This window comes from Coregonus clupeaformis, chromosome 8 (genome assembly GCF_020615455.1).
Source record: "Coregonus clupeaformis isolate EN_2021a chromosome 8, ASM2061545v1, whole genome shotgun sequence".
NCBI lineage: Eukaryota > Metazoa > Chordata > Actinopteri > Salmoniformes > Salmonidae > Coregonus > Coregonus clupeaformis.
The window spans coordinates 44,027,671-44,039,560 of record NC_059199.1 but is presented as its reverse complement, the minus strand read 5'-3'; the positions used below and the strand labels follow the sequence as shown (position 1 = coordinate 44,039,560).

The 11,890-nt window shown below is 42.6% G+C and overlaps 3 protein-coding genes across 4 annotated transcripts; 1 reads left to right on the top strand and 2 right to left on the bottom strand.

Moving 5' to 3' along the window:
* Positions 1 to 91: 91 nt before the first annotated feature.
* rbm48 (RNA binding motif protein 48) lies at positions 92 to 1,928 on the top strand. Its single transcript, XM_041884892.2, has 5 exons — positions 92 to 224; positions 348 to 538; positions 713 to 858; positions 984 to 1,588; positions 1,693 to 1,928. Exons 1-5 carry the CDS (start codon positions 102 to 104, stop codon positions 1,756 to 1,758), a joined length of 1,131 nt encoding a protein of 376 aa, XP_041740826.1. The 5' UTR covers positions 92 to 101; the 3' UTR covers positions 1,759 to 1,928.
* On the bottom strand, positions 1,846 to 3,897 carry LOC121572862 (EF-hand calcium-binding domain-containing protein 1). 2 transcript variants are annotated; one of them, XM_041884894.2, is made up of 6 exons: positions 3,863 to 3,897; positions 2,827 to 2,982; positions 2,620 to 2,724; positions 2,373 to 2,524; positions 2,068 to 2,172; positions 1,846 to 1,975 (listed from the first exon to the last, which is right to left on the bottom strand). In XM_041884894.2, the coding sequence occupies exons 2-6, from the start codon at positions 2,852 to 2,854 to the stop codon at positions 1,925 to 1,927; spliced, it is 441 nt and encodes a 146-aa protein (XP_041740828.1). In that variant the 5' UTR covers positions 2,855 to 2,982; positions 3,863 to 3,897; the 3' UTR covers positions 1,846 to 1,924. The 2 variants fall into 2 exon arrangements, with proteins under 2 accessions (XP_041740828.1, XP_041740827.1); XM_041884893.2 differs by lacking the exon at positions 3,863 to 3,897 and adding an exon at positions 3,427 to 3,679.
* Positions 3,898 to 4,226: 329 nt separating this feature from the next.
* Positions 4,227 to 7,338, bottom strand: LOC121572860 (progranulin). Its single transcript, XM_041884891.2, has 6 exons — positions 7,153 to 7,338; positions 6,492 to 6,632; positions 5,986 to 6,162; positions 5,267 to 5,440; positions 4,788 to 4,934; positions 4,227 to 4,534 (listed from the first exon to the last, which is right to left on the bottom strand). The coding sequence occupies exons 2-6, from the start codon at positions 6,630 to 6,632 to the stop codon at positions 4,496 to 4,498; spliced, it is 678 nt and encodes a 225-aa protein (XP_041740825.1). The 5' UTR covers positions 7,153 to 7,338; the 3' UTR covers positions 4,227 to 4,495.
* Between the last annotated feature and the right edge of the window lie 4,552 nt (positions 7,339 to 11,890).

Genomic DNA, 11,890 nt, shown 5'->3' with positions numbered 1-11,890 from the left:
AAGTAGCTGATCTGCTTTTTTTGTTTTACGTCGATGAGCTCAGATCGATTATTGTCGTCTGGGAAACTACTTCCGGTTTGGTTTTGTTGTAATTTGCAAACATGGCAGCGTTCGGCAACAGCTCATGTTGGAGCACTCCAGAGGTTTATAAACATCATGAGCAGCAAAATATTTGCCCCTCACGACCGAAGTATAGAGAAGGGAGGAGACCTAAAGCAGTTAAGGTATGAAAATCATTTCCTACAGCGAAATTATGTATCCATGCTCAATACTTGACCAAGTGAGCTAGCAAACTAGCTAGCTAGCTAGAAATCTAATGTATTATCCGTGCTATATTACCCCTGTAGGTGTACACCATCAACTTGGAGTCTCGTTACCTGATGGTGCAAGGAGTCCCAGCCATCGGGGTGATGACAGAACTGATCCAGCTCTCTGCGCTGTACGGGGCTGTGGAGGAGTACAGGGTGCTGGATGAGTACCCTGCAGAGGAATTCACAGAGGTCTACCTCATCAAGTTCCAGAAACTCACCAGTGCAAGGTTAGGACAGGTTTTATAGGTTATGATGAGATGGATAGGGAGAGGTGTTTTCCCTGACCATCATGTAACCTGATCAGGAAAAACTTCAGGCCCTAGTTTAATCTAGCCTAGTCCTACACAAGCTGGTAGACCACCTCACTCAGCCAGTTATACTTTAAAGTAATTGTGTTTCAGGGCGGCCAAACGGCATATGGATGAGAAGAGTTTCTTTGGAGGTTTACTACATGTGTGCTATGCCCCTGAGTATGAGACAGTGGAGGACACCAGACTGAAGCTGCAAGACAGGAGACGATATGTGAACAGGACGACTCAAAATAAAGGTACAGATGTTGTGCTGTGCTGGGAGAATATTATCAGTACTATCTCTGGTATGTCATTCACAACATAAGCATGATTATTATGATGTAGTTAGTTGACATTTGATTCTTCCTTTTTGGTTGAGAAGCAAAGGAACAGGACCAGGAGGATGAAAAGAGCAAAAAACCCATGTCGTCAGATACAGTTGCTACCACAGCCAGGACTTCCTCAGGTGATAATCAGAGATCCAGTGATACCAGCAACAAGGGAGAGACTTCGAGTACCAGCCATGGCCATTATTTAGGATTTCCCTTATTGCCTTTACCCCCACAGGAGTTTCCTCCTTACAGACATGCCCCATCTAATGATCTGTCTTATAGTTATCAGGCAAACCAATGCAGGACTATTCCAACCGAGGACAAAATGGGGTCATTGCATAATGCCATAGATACTAAACAGCAGCTGGCACCCATTGTAAGCAGCGTTCCCTCCTCTTCTGGGGGAGACCGAGGAATAGTGAAAAGACTGAGTAAAAATCCACCCCCTGCAGCACCCCCAAGATTCGTACCGAGGACCACAGATTTGGAGAACAGAAAACGGAAAATGGTAGAAACTAATAAAGACTCACTTTTTGGCTTCGTGGACAAAAATGAAACCCTCATTGGACCAAAACTACCAGAGCGGCCTAAAATGGATATGGCGGACGAGTCGTTGAACACAACAGCCAACATGATCAGAAATACATTGAAAAAAGTATATTCGTGGTCATTTGCTTCTTAAAATTGGTCACTCACAATTTCATACAATTGAAGAGTGATACTACACTACAGTAAATTCATGTCTTTCCTTGTTCTCAGGTTGCATCAGTTCCTGAAGTCAAGCCAACAAAGACAAAGTCAGCAAAGCCTCGGAGGAGAATCTAACAGACATGTCCTGAAAGACTGCTTCTCACAGGGAATGAGGTGGACATTAGCAAGTTCTTATATTTACATAATTCAAACGGAACTTCATATTTTCTCAACATGTTTTATTTATACATTTCCCATCAGTGTATGAGCAGTTTTTTGTTAATAAAATTTAGTGATGTCCTTAACGCTCAAGTGGATCCTGGAATGCATGCTGCTCAAATGCCAATATGGTCTGTAACACAAAAGGAAAAAACATGTCAGACAAAGGCAAAATATTGTCCAATCCAGACACACTGTGTTTACAGTCTTGACTTCAATGGTCACCTTGGCATCGGGAAGGCAGGTTCCAAAAGCCTCAAGCAATAGATTCTCATCTCTCACTGCCTTTTCAAAGTCTGCATAGGACAGTCTGCTGTCATGGTCATGGTCCTGAGGATGGAAACAACTCATTGCTATTTTATGTTCAGACAGTCTATTTAATCTGAAACATGAATTGGTCAATTGTGACCAAGTTAAACAGTGATTGTAAACACAAGGTACAATGAAGTTAGCCTGGCAGGTTAAACAATAGGTAGCACAGCATTCAGTCTGGTTTAACCTGGCTAAAATGAAGATTAAAATGTCATTACCATCTTCTTGAGTGTGATCTCCACCAGGTCTTTGATGCCCTCGTCTGGGTCCTCCTCTGTGGGCTGTCTGATCAGGCTGTTCTTCAGCATGTGGAACATCTCTTCCCGGGAAATGTACCCATCTCCATTCAAGTCATACACATCAAAGCTGTCTAAAAACCAAATGGGGGACAGAGTCAATACATGGATAGTAATATAGTAGATAACGGTCAAAAAGCCTACATATTATACACTTTATCTTTCTTACACTTTATTTTTTCCTCCAATGTCCCACGGAGAAAGACTGACAGTCCCTCAATCCACTCTTTCACACTGACGTAGCTGTCGTTGTCCTTGTCAAATGCGCGAAAGACTGGAATATAATACCAATTTTTTTGTGATAACTTGCCACATCAGTATCATACTTTATTTGATGGTTACATTCTGTTTCATGTGACAAAGGAGACACGCCTACCTCTATCCATGATCATATCATCAGTCATTCCAAAGGTGTTGTGCAAAATATTCCTGAATTTCCCTCTGTCCAGACCATTCCCTACCCTCCTGTCACTCTGATCCCCCAGGAGTCCATTGAATAGTCGGATCAGACACTCCGCTTCTGTTTTGTTAACTACAGCCAAAAATAGTGTTAGTACTGCTTCCATATGCATAATTCCAATTTACATAGACTGATATGTTTTTATTAATTTGCATTAATCTGCACAGCAGGAGAAAAGAACACAGGACATACTTTGACATGATCTCAACAACGCAAGGTTATAGCGCCCCCCATCTGTCACATAAGTAGTGCTGCCAACACGTTCAATGAAAGGCGAGTTTTGGTTGGAGGAGCTAGACAACAACAGCTAGCTATTAACTTTTATTTCGTTTACACGTTTTGTTATTAGCTATATAGCTACTGTAGCTAGCTAAATGCTGAGAAGTATAAACTAGGTAGTTGGCTAGCTAGCTTTTCTTTTAAGAAGTTCAGCTAAACGTTACTGTAGCTAACTAACGTTAGTCAGGACACAACGTAGACTATCTCTGCCAACTAGCTATCAAAACTCATACTTACAGTGTTTGACTTGTTTAGAAAGAGTTTCAGCGAGATTCTGAATCAATTTTCTATTCATAGCAGACATTTCAGCCATTGTAGATAGGAGGCAGGATTGCTAGCTAGTAGGTAGTAGAGGATACATAAACACTAGCTACTTGATGTTGTTACCATAGTAACTCCAACCACGTGCTCAGAGCTTCACGTGTAAAATACAGTCATTGGCTCAGAGAATGAGCAAGAATGGTAAATTCACTCTGGCTATCTTCTCCGATTTCAGAGCACTCTCGTCTGAGTATGCCAGAGCGCAGAATAACTGATGAATTTACGAACGCTCAACACCCGTTGAATATGGCCGGTGGTAGTAAACGTCGGCAAAAAAAACATTAAATTGTTGCCAGCAGCACAGTTACAGTCACCAACGCTCTGGACATGAACAACATGAAAACAGCCTTACCAGCTCTGCTAGGTCTAGTAAAATGGTCAGAGTGAGGTGTTCTCTCATTTGTGTCTGGAAGTAGTTAGCCACTGTTAGCCAGTTAGCTTGGGTGCTTGACTGCGGTTGTGAGGTCAGAACGGTCGGATCAACCCTACTCCTCGGCGGAGTGTCCAGTGTGCGCTCTGAATTTACAAACTGACAATCTGACAACGGTCTGAATTTACGATCGCACAGAGGGCACTCTGAGCACACTCAGGCACTCCAGAGTGAATTTAGAACACACACATACTGCACATAAATATGTGACTCTGATACAATTTTTTTGCCAGTGGAGATTGATAGCCTATAAGGAATGATATACTAAATACTCAACAAGGAAACATTTAATTTGAATTACATTTATTTTGAAGTGTATTGAGCTGTCTTTTGTGCAATGAATGATTGGGTGGCATGATTCAACATTCTTATACTCATCAGTGCAAGGTTAAATGATAATGCATTCACAAAAAAGGTACAATCCAATGTCAGTACAGTGACAAGATTAGAATTAATTAGAAATCTTGTCAGTCCTGCTTAGCATCATCCTTCAGACCTGAAGGAATCTGAGAGTACCATTTCCTGCACCTTTATGAGGTGCAATGCAGGCCACCTTTATTCACAGCAATGCAGGCCATCCGCACAACACTTCGCCTAAAAATAAAAAAAATAGGTCTCAGAACATGATAGTAATATAAAATCTGCATAATATTGCACATGATCTTAATGTCATTAAAACATTTCACACTGCTCTGTACATGCACTACAGATTGTTCATTACATTAATAAACATGCTCTACCTACATAACATTGATAGACTACTTTATCAAATGATAGCTGAGTGGTATTTAAGGTCAGTTGTATCAAATTCCCTCTACAGTACACCCAACACTTTCAGTATATTTACCAGTGGGAATGGGCAACAGCCCCATTTGCCAGTAGGTCCCTTGCAGCAGCTGGATGCAGAAGGGCAGTAGAATTGAGTGTCACAGTGAATGATTCCAGCCTGTGGGGTGCTGTCAGAGGCCTGAACTAGTGCTGTCCATGGGACCTGCTAAAATATTAGAGAAAGAAGAGAACCACACCATCAATGTTCTACTCTCAGGGTTTCCATATTTAAAAAGCACTCGCATATCTGAGTTATCTGGTTGCGTGGGAAGTGCGTGGGAATAATGTGATTACATTACAAACTACTCTCAGAGGTTAAAATGTAATAGCATACCAGTGTGCATGAAATCATTCTCTATTAATTATCATTTTTTATACCCATAAGGTGGGAATCAAAAGTGCCTTTCTCTTAGACTGACATGAACATACAGAAAGAGAACAATGTCCACTGCCTACACATACATTGGTTGCCTGTGAGTGTGACGCATAGGTACCTACCTGATCGTGGACCTTGTTTTCCGGTTTGGAGACCTTGATGGCTTCGATCATTGAAGGGGCCTGCCTAGGAGCAAAAGGGTACCTCAGGTTGCTATACCTCACACACTTAGTATATGTGGGGTCACAGTCATAGCCATAGGGACAGCAGTGGTATCCATCTAGACAGCACCTAGCCTGTGGAAAAACAGACGTATACAAGTTGATACAGTGAGCTACACAAGTATTGGGACAGTGACACATTTGTTGTTGTTTAGGCTCTGGGGATATGGGGGTATGATATTTGTGCGTCTAACTTTCTCACTAATCATTATTCACAATTCATTCAGGACTATCTGTAATCATGGTAGCATCCACATTAATGTAGAAGTGTTTAGAAATACAGTACCAGTCAAAAGTTTGGACACACCTACTCATTCAAGGGTTTTTCTATATTTGTACTATTTTCTACATTGTAGAATAGTAGTGAAGACATCAAAACTATAAAATAACACACATGGAATGACTAAAAATGTAAATCTAAATGTAGTAACCAAAAAAGTGTTAAACAAATCAAAATATATTTGAGATTCTTCAAAGTAGCCACACTTTGCCTTGATGACAGCTTTGCACACTCTAGTCACTAATTCCTGATACTGACAGCTACTCTATACCAATATTACAAATTGACAAGAGCCCTTCAAGCCAACATACTACAAGCAGAGAAACACTAGTCAACTCACAGGGGAGTACGGACAGCAGAACCACAGGCCTTTGGGGTGGTGGCAGCAGGTGGTGCCATCGGGACAAGCATAATAGTTGTCACATTGCACCTTGCCGACATTGGAGCTCTCCACTGCGTTGCTCTGGACAGGGCTGCTGTCAGACTCGAGCGGAGCAGAGACAGGAGAACTTTGTTCCTGGAAAAAGTAATTTAAAAAAGGTGATATGGCTTGCAGTCAAAATACCTTTATGGGGTCTTTGCTTGTACAGCTTTCTAAACCCAAGGTCTTTCAACTGAAACATTGGTTTTGTAATCCAAAAGTGAAGGAAACAACAGTACCAGTATGCTGGTTTCTTTTTCCTGTCTTTACAACCTTAGTGCTGCTGAGAATCCCATTAACTAATGGGATCAAATTCCCTAGCCTGGTTCCAGATGTTCATGCTGCCAACTGCTATGGCTGTTGACATGACAAACAGATCTGGGACCAGGCTACAAATTGCCCTAATGTGAACCCTGGTTACTCACATTGGGAACTGGGCAGCAGGCATATCCTCCTTTAGTCAAACAACAGGTTGATTGATCAGAGCAGACCTTCCCACCAGGGCAGGTGATGTAGCAAGAGGCAGGCCCTGTCAGCACTAACACCAATGCAGCTATGCTCCACATCTAAAGGATAGGGATTAAAAGTGGTTACGGTTTAGAGGCATTTTATAGTAGCTTGAGTATGACGTTTATTTTTGAAAGTTTACTTGATCATTATACCTAGGGGAATTTCCAACTCTTTGTCATAAATTCACTCTGGAGTGCCAGTTCTGTCAAATTGTCCGTTCGTAACGCACCCTTAGATAAGCAAAATTAAGATGAAATACAAGTGGGTGGTTTGAGAGTGCCAGAGCGAAATGCTCTGAATTTAGCCTACAAACGGACAATCTGACAAAGCACTGAATTTATTTTAGCCCAGAGCGCACTCGGAGCACACTCTGGCACTCCAGAGTCGAGAGTGAATTTATGAACACAGCTGCCACGGCACTAACATGGTGTCTTAGTTTACTTTCCATCGTAAATGCATCTAAATTCAGATAACTTCAACTTTGACGAAAATTCAAATAATTGAATACGTTTGTTTACAAATTTCTAATTGCATAGTTTAATATGAAAATATTTCTCTTTTTTAAATCTCACTTACCTTAGCCTTGATATTGATCTCAGTTTAGTGATCCAAACACTTTCTATCATGGGATTACACTATGGGGTGACTGCATGACTCCATGACCAATAAACTGCTCTTCATATACTTGGTTTGATCCTCCCACTTTTTATAACAATAAGTCACTTTATCTCATGTCCGCATGTATGCCAACAATGCACTAAACAGAAGCTTAGGTCAGTGACGAATCCGGAAGTAGTTAACAGTATATTACCATGTCCATTAGCACCAGTTGGCTTTATAGACCCTTTGGTTTTCATTATGTGAGTCTGTATGTACATCAATACAATGATCACTAGACCTTATAGTGTCGGGAATCGTGAATTTGGTCAAGGTGTGGAAAATGAAGAACCCCAAAGAGAAGGCGAACGACTGCTATATTTAAAGGTTTATGTGCCCTTGAGCAAGGCACTTAACCCTAATTGCTCCTGTAAGTCGCTCTGGATAAGAACGTCTGCTAAATAATGTAAATGTAAATGTTTAATAGACAAACAATAGTCAGACGTATGCATATGGGGAGACAGACACGCTCCTCTGAGAGGTTCGTAGCAATCTGCCAACCTCCTCAGGCATAAATACTCTCGCTTATCTGTACTGTAAAGTTATTGTGACCGCAGTAAACATCAATTTAGTTTTGTGTTGCAAACCACAGTGAGAAGTGTATAGTCCGTTTTAAGGAACATGGGTATAATGTTGGTGAAACCATACAGGAGAGGAAGTACAGAACCAACGACGCTAGACGGAGAGGAATATGTTTAAGCAAAAGGCAGTTTATTAAACAACAGAGATAGCTGGTACTGCTCAAGCTACATGCATGGACCCATTCAGTTGCCTCTTATCGAGACAGTTGAAAAGGGATCAAAAACAGAGTTTTCAGCATTACTTTATACAATGCAACACAAAGGAAGGGGTCCTTCTTCTAGTCCCTTGATTGGTTCCCGAAGCGTAGGAAGCGGGTCTGCTCTGTCCAGAGTAGAAGCCCCATTTTGTGCACGGCAGAGTCCTCTGCCCTAGGCACCCAACCAGTAGAAAGAGGTGCAGTTTGTGTGTGTGCGTAACTCGTGAGGCATGAGGATGAGTGTGCGTATGCCTGGAGATGTGTGTGTGAATGTGTGTATGTTCTCAAAGGAAAGACTCGTGGGGATTGTGGCCTGTGGCGTGGGTGTTTGTCCTTGAGAAGATATTGGCTCTGTCCATTGTTCTTGCATAGGAACAGCATTGATTGAAAACAAGCTCCTAACATTAAAATGGGTCATGCACAAGATTTTAGTCAGACCAAGCTATAACATTTTAATATTTACTACGACAATAACCATGAGGAACTTTGTCCAGACTGATGATGTCTACAGAATGTTCCGTTTAAAGCGGGAATCCGCAGGTCGTGGGCGACCCTATGCTGCCCTACTTCTTTGTAGTGTTTTCACTTCGAACGAAAACAAGGGGTGCACCAAACAATTGATCATTGACAGGTGGCACCATTGACTGATTACATCAATATGTGTCTGACAATAAATATTATTTTGAAAGAATAGTTGTGAAATTATTAGCCTTCTGGGCTAATCCCGTCTACTCGAATGGCCCTGCTAGGAAGAACCTTTAGATGATAAAAGGGTCATTGGTAGAACCCTTCATATAGGGTTCTAAGTAGAACCATATACCGGGGGTCCTTTGAAGAACCCTACATAGAGGATTCTAGATAAAACCCTCTGCAAAGAGTTCTACCCAGCACCAAAAAGGTTTCCCCTATGGGGACAAACCCAAGAACCCTGTATGGTTCTATTTAGCACCTTTTTTTCTAAGAGTTTATTTCTATTCGCAGTCAGATTGAATCTCACCGAGTTCGCCACATTTGTTTGCACTATATAGATGAACGTTTTTTTTGTGATCGAATCAACATTATATCAGACCCATTTCAATGCAACAAACCAAAACAAATCGAACTCTGCAAGGTTGAGTCTGTGATTATGTTGTAGGCAGAGCCAGAGCGCAACGAAGTAGAATTCTATTGGCGGGGGTGGCCCACGAGCGGTCTTTCAATCACCCGCGAGTGAACGCGCTTTTCAGATCAGTTCAGATCAGAGCGCAGACGCGCGTGTGCACATTTGTTGATATTCTTCGCTAGTTGGCGAGTTATTTGCCCAGTTATAGATAAGTATAGGTCAGCAATGGGGAGTTCCTGCTTTCTACAAGGGCACAAACCGTGTAGGCTACATTTCAAGCTGTCTTTGAAAAGCAAGTCAGGTAAAAATGTCTTAATTAAAGGGGCAGTGTTATATTTTGAGATAGGCTTGAATATGCAAATAAGCCAATAGGCAGAGGAGCCAACATTGTCTAATTCTCTGTATGGTAATAATAATTAACTAAGCCAATAGGCAGAGGGGTAGCCTACATTATCTAATTCTCTGTATGGTAATAATAATTCATTTAATTTTGTAAAGTGGTTTCTTGCATCATACAACACAATGCAGTCCCCTATTTGGCCCATGGTATTACAGACCAAGTAAAACATATTTAATTGTCAAGCCCTTCATAATGTAAAAACGTTTTTAAAAGTCTCATGCAATGTAGGCCTGCATTGAACACCACATAGGCAACTGTAGGCTATATCATAGAAATCAAAAGCCATTTCCATGTGAAAATGTTATGGGATTCGCTCCATTGGTTTTGTTGGTAGGCCTACATTATGCTCAAATAGCCAAAATAGCCTATTGGCTACTGTCTAAAACTGTAAGGGTACAGCCTCAGAGTTCACTGTAAACGCGCGCCGGAAGTTGCACAAAATTCAAGTTTCCACTCACAAGACCTAAAATTTGCTCAGTGCCCCAAAATATTGGAGGGAACATTGGTTGCAAGTGAATTTCAATTCCTCTCCAGCTCCGGGGCAGCAGGGTCATATAATACATGGCCATTAAGGCCAGATCGTTCTTCAAGATGTTAAAATGTTCATAGATGACCAGCAGGGTCAAATAATAATCACAGTGGTTGTAGAGGGTGCAACATGTCTGGGAGTGTGGTGCCAGGAAAATAACCTCTCACTCAACATCAACAAAACAAAGGAGATGATTGTGGACTTCAGGAAACAGCAGAGGGTGCACCCCCCTATCCACATTGATGGGACCGCAGTGAAGAAGGCGCAACAGAGCCTCTTCAACCTCAGGAGGCTGAAAAATTTGTCTTGGCACCTAAAACCCTCACAAACCTTTACAGATGCACAATTGAGAGCATCCTGTCGGGCTGTATCACCGCCTGGTATGGCAACTACACAGCCCGCAACCGCAGGGCTCTCCAGAGGGTGGTGCGGTCTGCCGAACGCATTACCGGGGACAAACTACCCGCCCTACAGGACACCTACAGCACCCAATGTCACAGGAAGGCCAAAAAGATCATCAAGAACATCAACCACCCGAGTGTTTGAACTTGTTATCAGTATAAAAGACACCTGTCCACAACCTCAAACAGTCACACTCCAAACTCCACTATAGCCAAGACCAAAGAGCTGTCAAAGGACACCAGAAACAAAATTGTAGACCTGCACCAGGCTGGGAAGACTGAATCTGCAATAGGTAAGCAGCTTGGTTTGAAGAAATCAACTGTGGGAGCAATTATTAGGAAATGGAAGACATACAAGACCACTGATAATCTACCTCGATCTGGGGCTCCACGCAAGATCTCACCCCGTGGGGTCAAAATGATCACAAGAACGGTGAGCAAAAATCCCAGAACCACACGGGGGGACCTAGTGAATGACCTGCAGAGAGCTGGGACCAAAGTAACAAAGCCTACCATCATTAACACACTACGCCGCCAGGGACTCAAATCCTGCAGTGCCAGACGTGTCCCGCTGCTTAAGCCAGTATATGTCCAGGCCCGTCTGAAGTTTGCTAGAGTGCATTTGGATGATCCAGAAGAGGATTGGGAGAATGTCATATGGTCAGATGAAACCAAAATATAACTTTTTGGTAAAAACTCAACTCGTCGTGTTTGGAGGACAAAGAATGCTGAGTTGCATCCAAAGAACACCATACCTACTGTGAAGCATGGGTGTGGAAACATCATGCTTTGGGGCTGTTTTTCTGCAAAGGGACCAGGACGACTGATCCGTGTAAAGGAAAGAATGAATGGGGCCATGTATCGTGAGATTTTGAGTGAAAACCTCCTTCCATCAGCAAGGGCATTGAAGATGAAACGTGTCTGGGTCTTTCAGCATGACAATGATCCCAAACACACCGCCCGGGCAACGACGGAGTGGCTTCGTAAGAAGCATTTCAAGGTCCTGGAGTGGCCTAGCCAGTCTCCAGATCTCAACCCCATAGAAAATCTTTGGAGGGAGTTGAAAGTCCGTGTTGCCCAGCGACAGCCCCAAAACATCACTGCTCTAGAGGAGATCTGCATGGAGGAATGGGCCAAAATACCAGCAACAATAGGTTTTGTCGTGCCCTCTTCACGACTGTCTTGGTGTGCTTGGACCATGTTCGTTTGTTGGTGATGTGTACACCAAGGAACTTGAAGCTCTCAACCTGCTCCACTACAGCCGCGCCGATGAGAATGGGGGCGTGCTCGGTCCTCTTCTTTTTCCTGTAGTCCACAATAATTTCCTTTGTCTTGATCATGTTGAGAGGTTGTTGTCCTGGCACCACACGGCCAGGTCTCTGACCTCCTCTCTATAGGCTGTCTCGTCGTTGTCGGTGATCAGGCCTACAACTGTTGTGTCATTGGC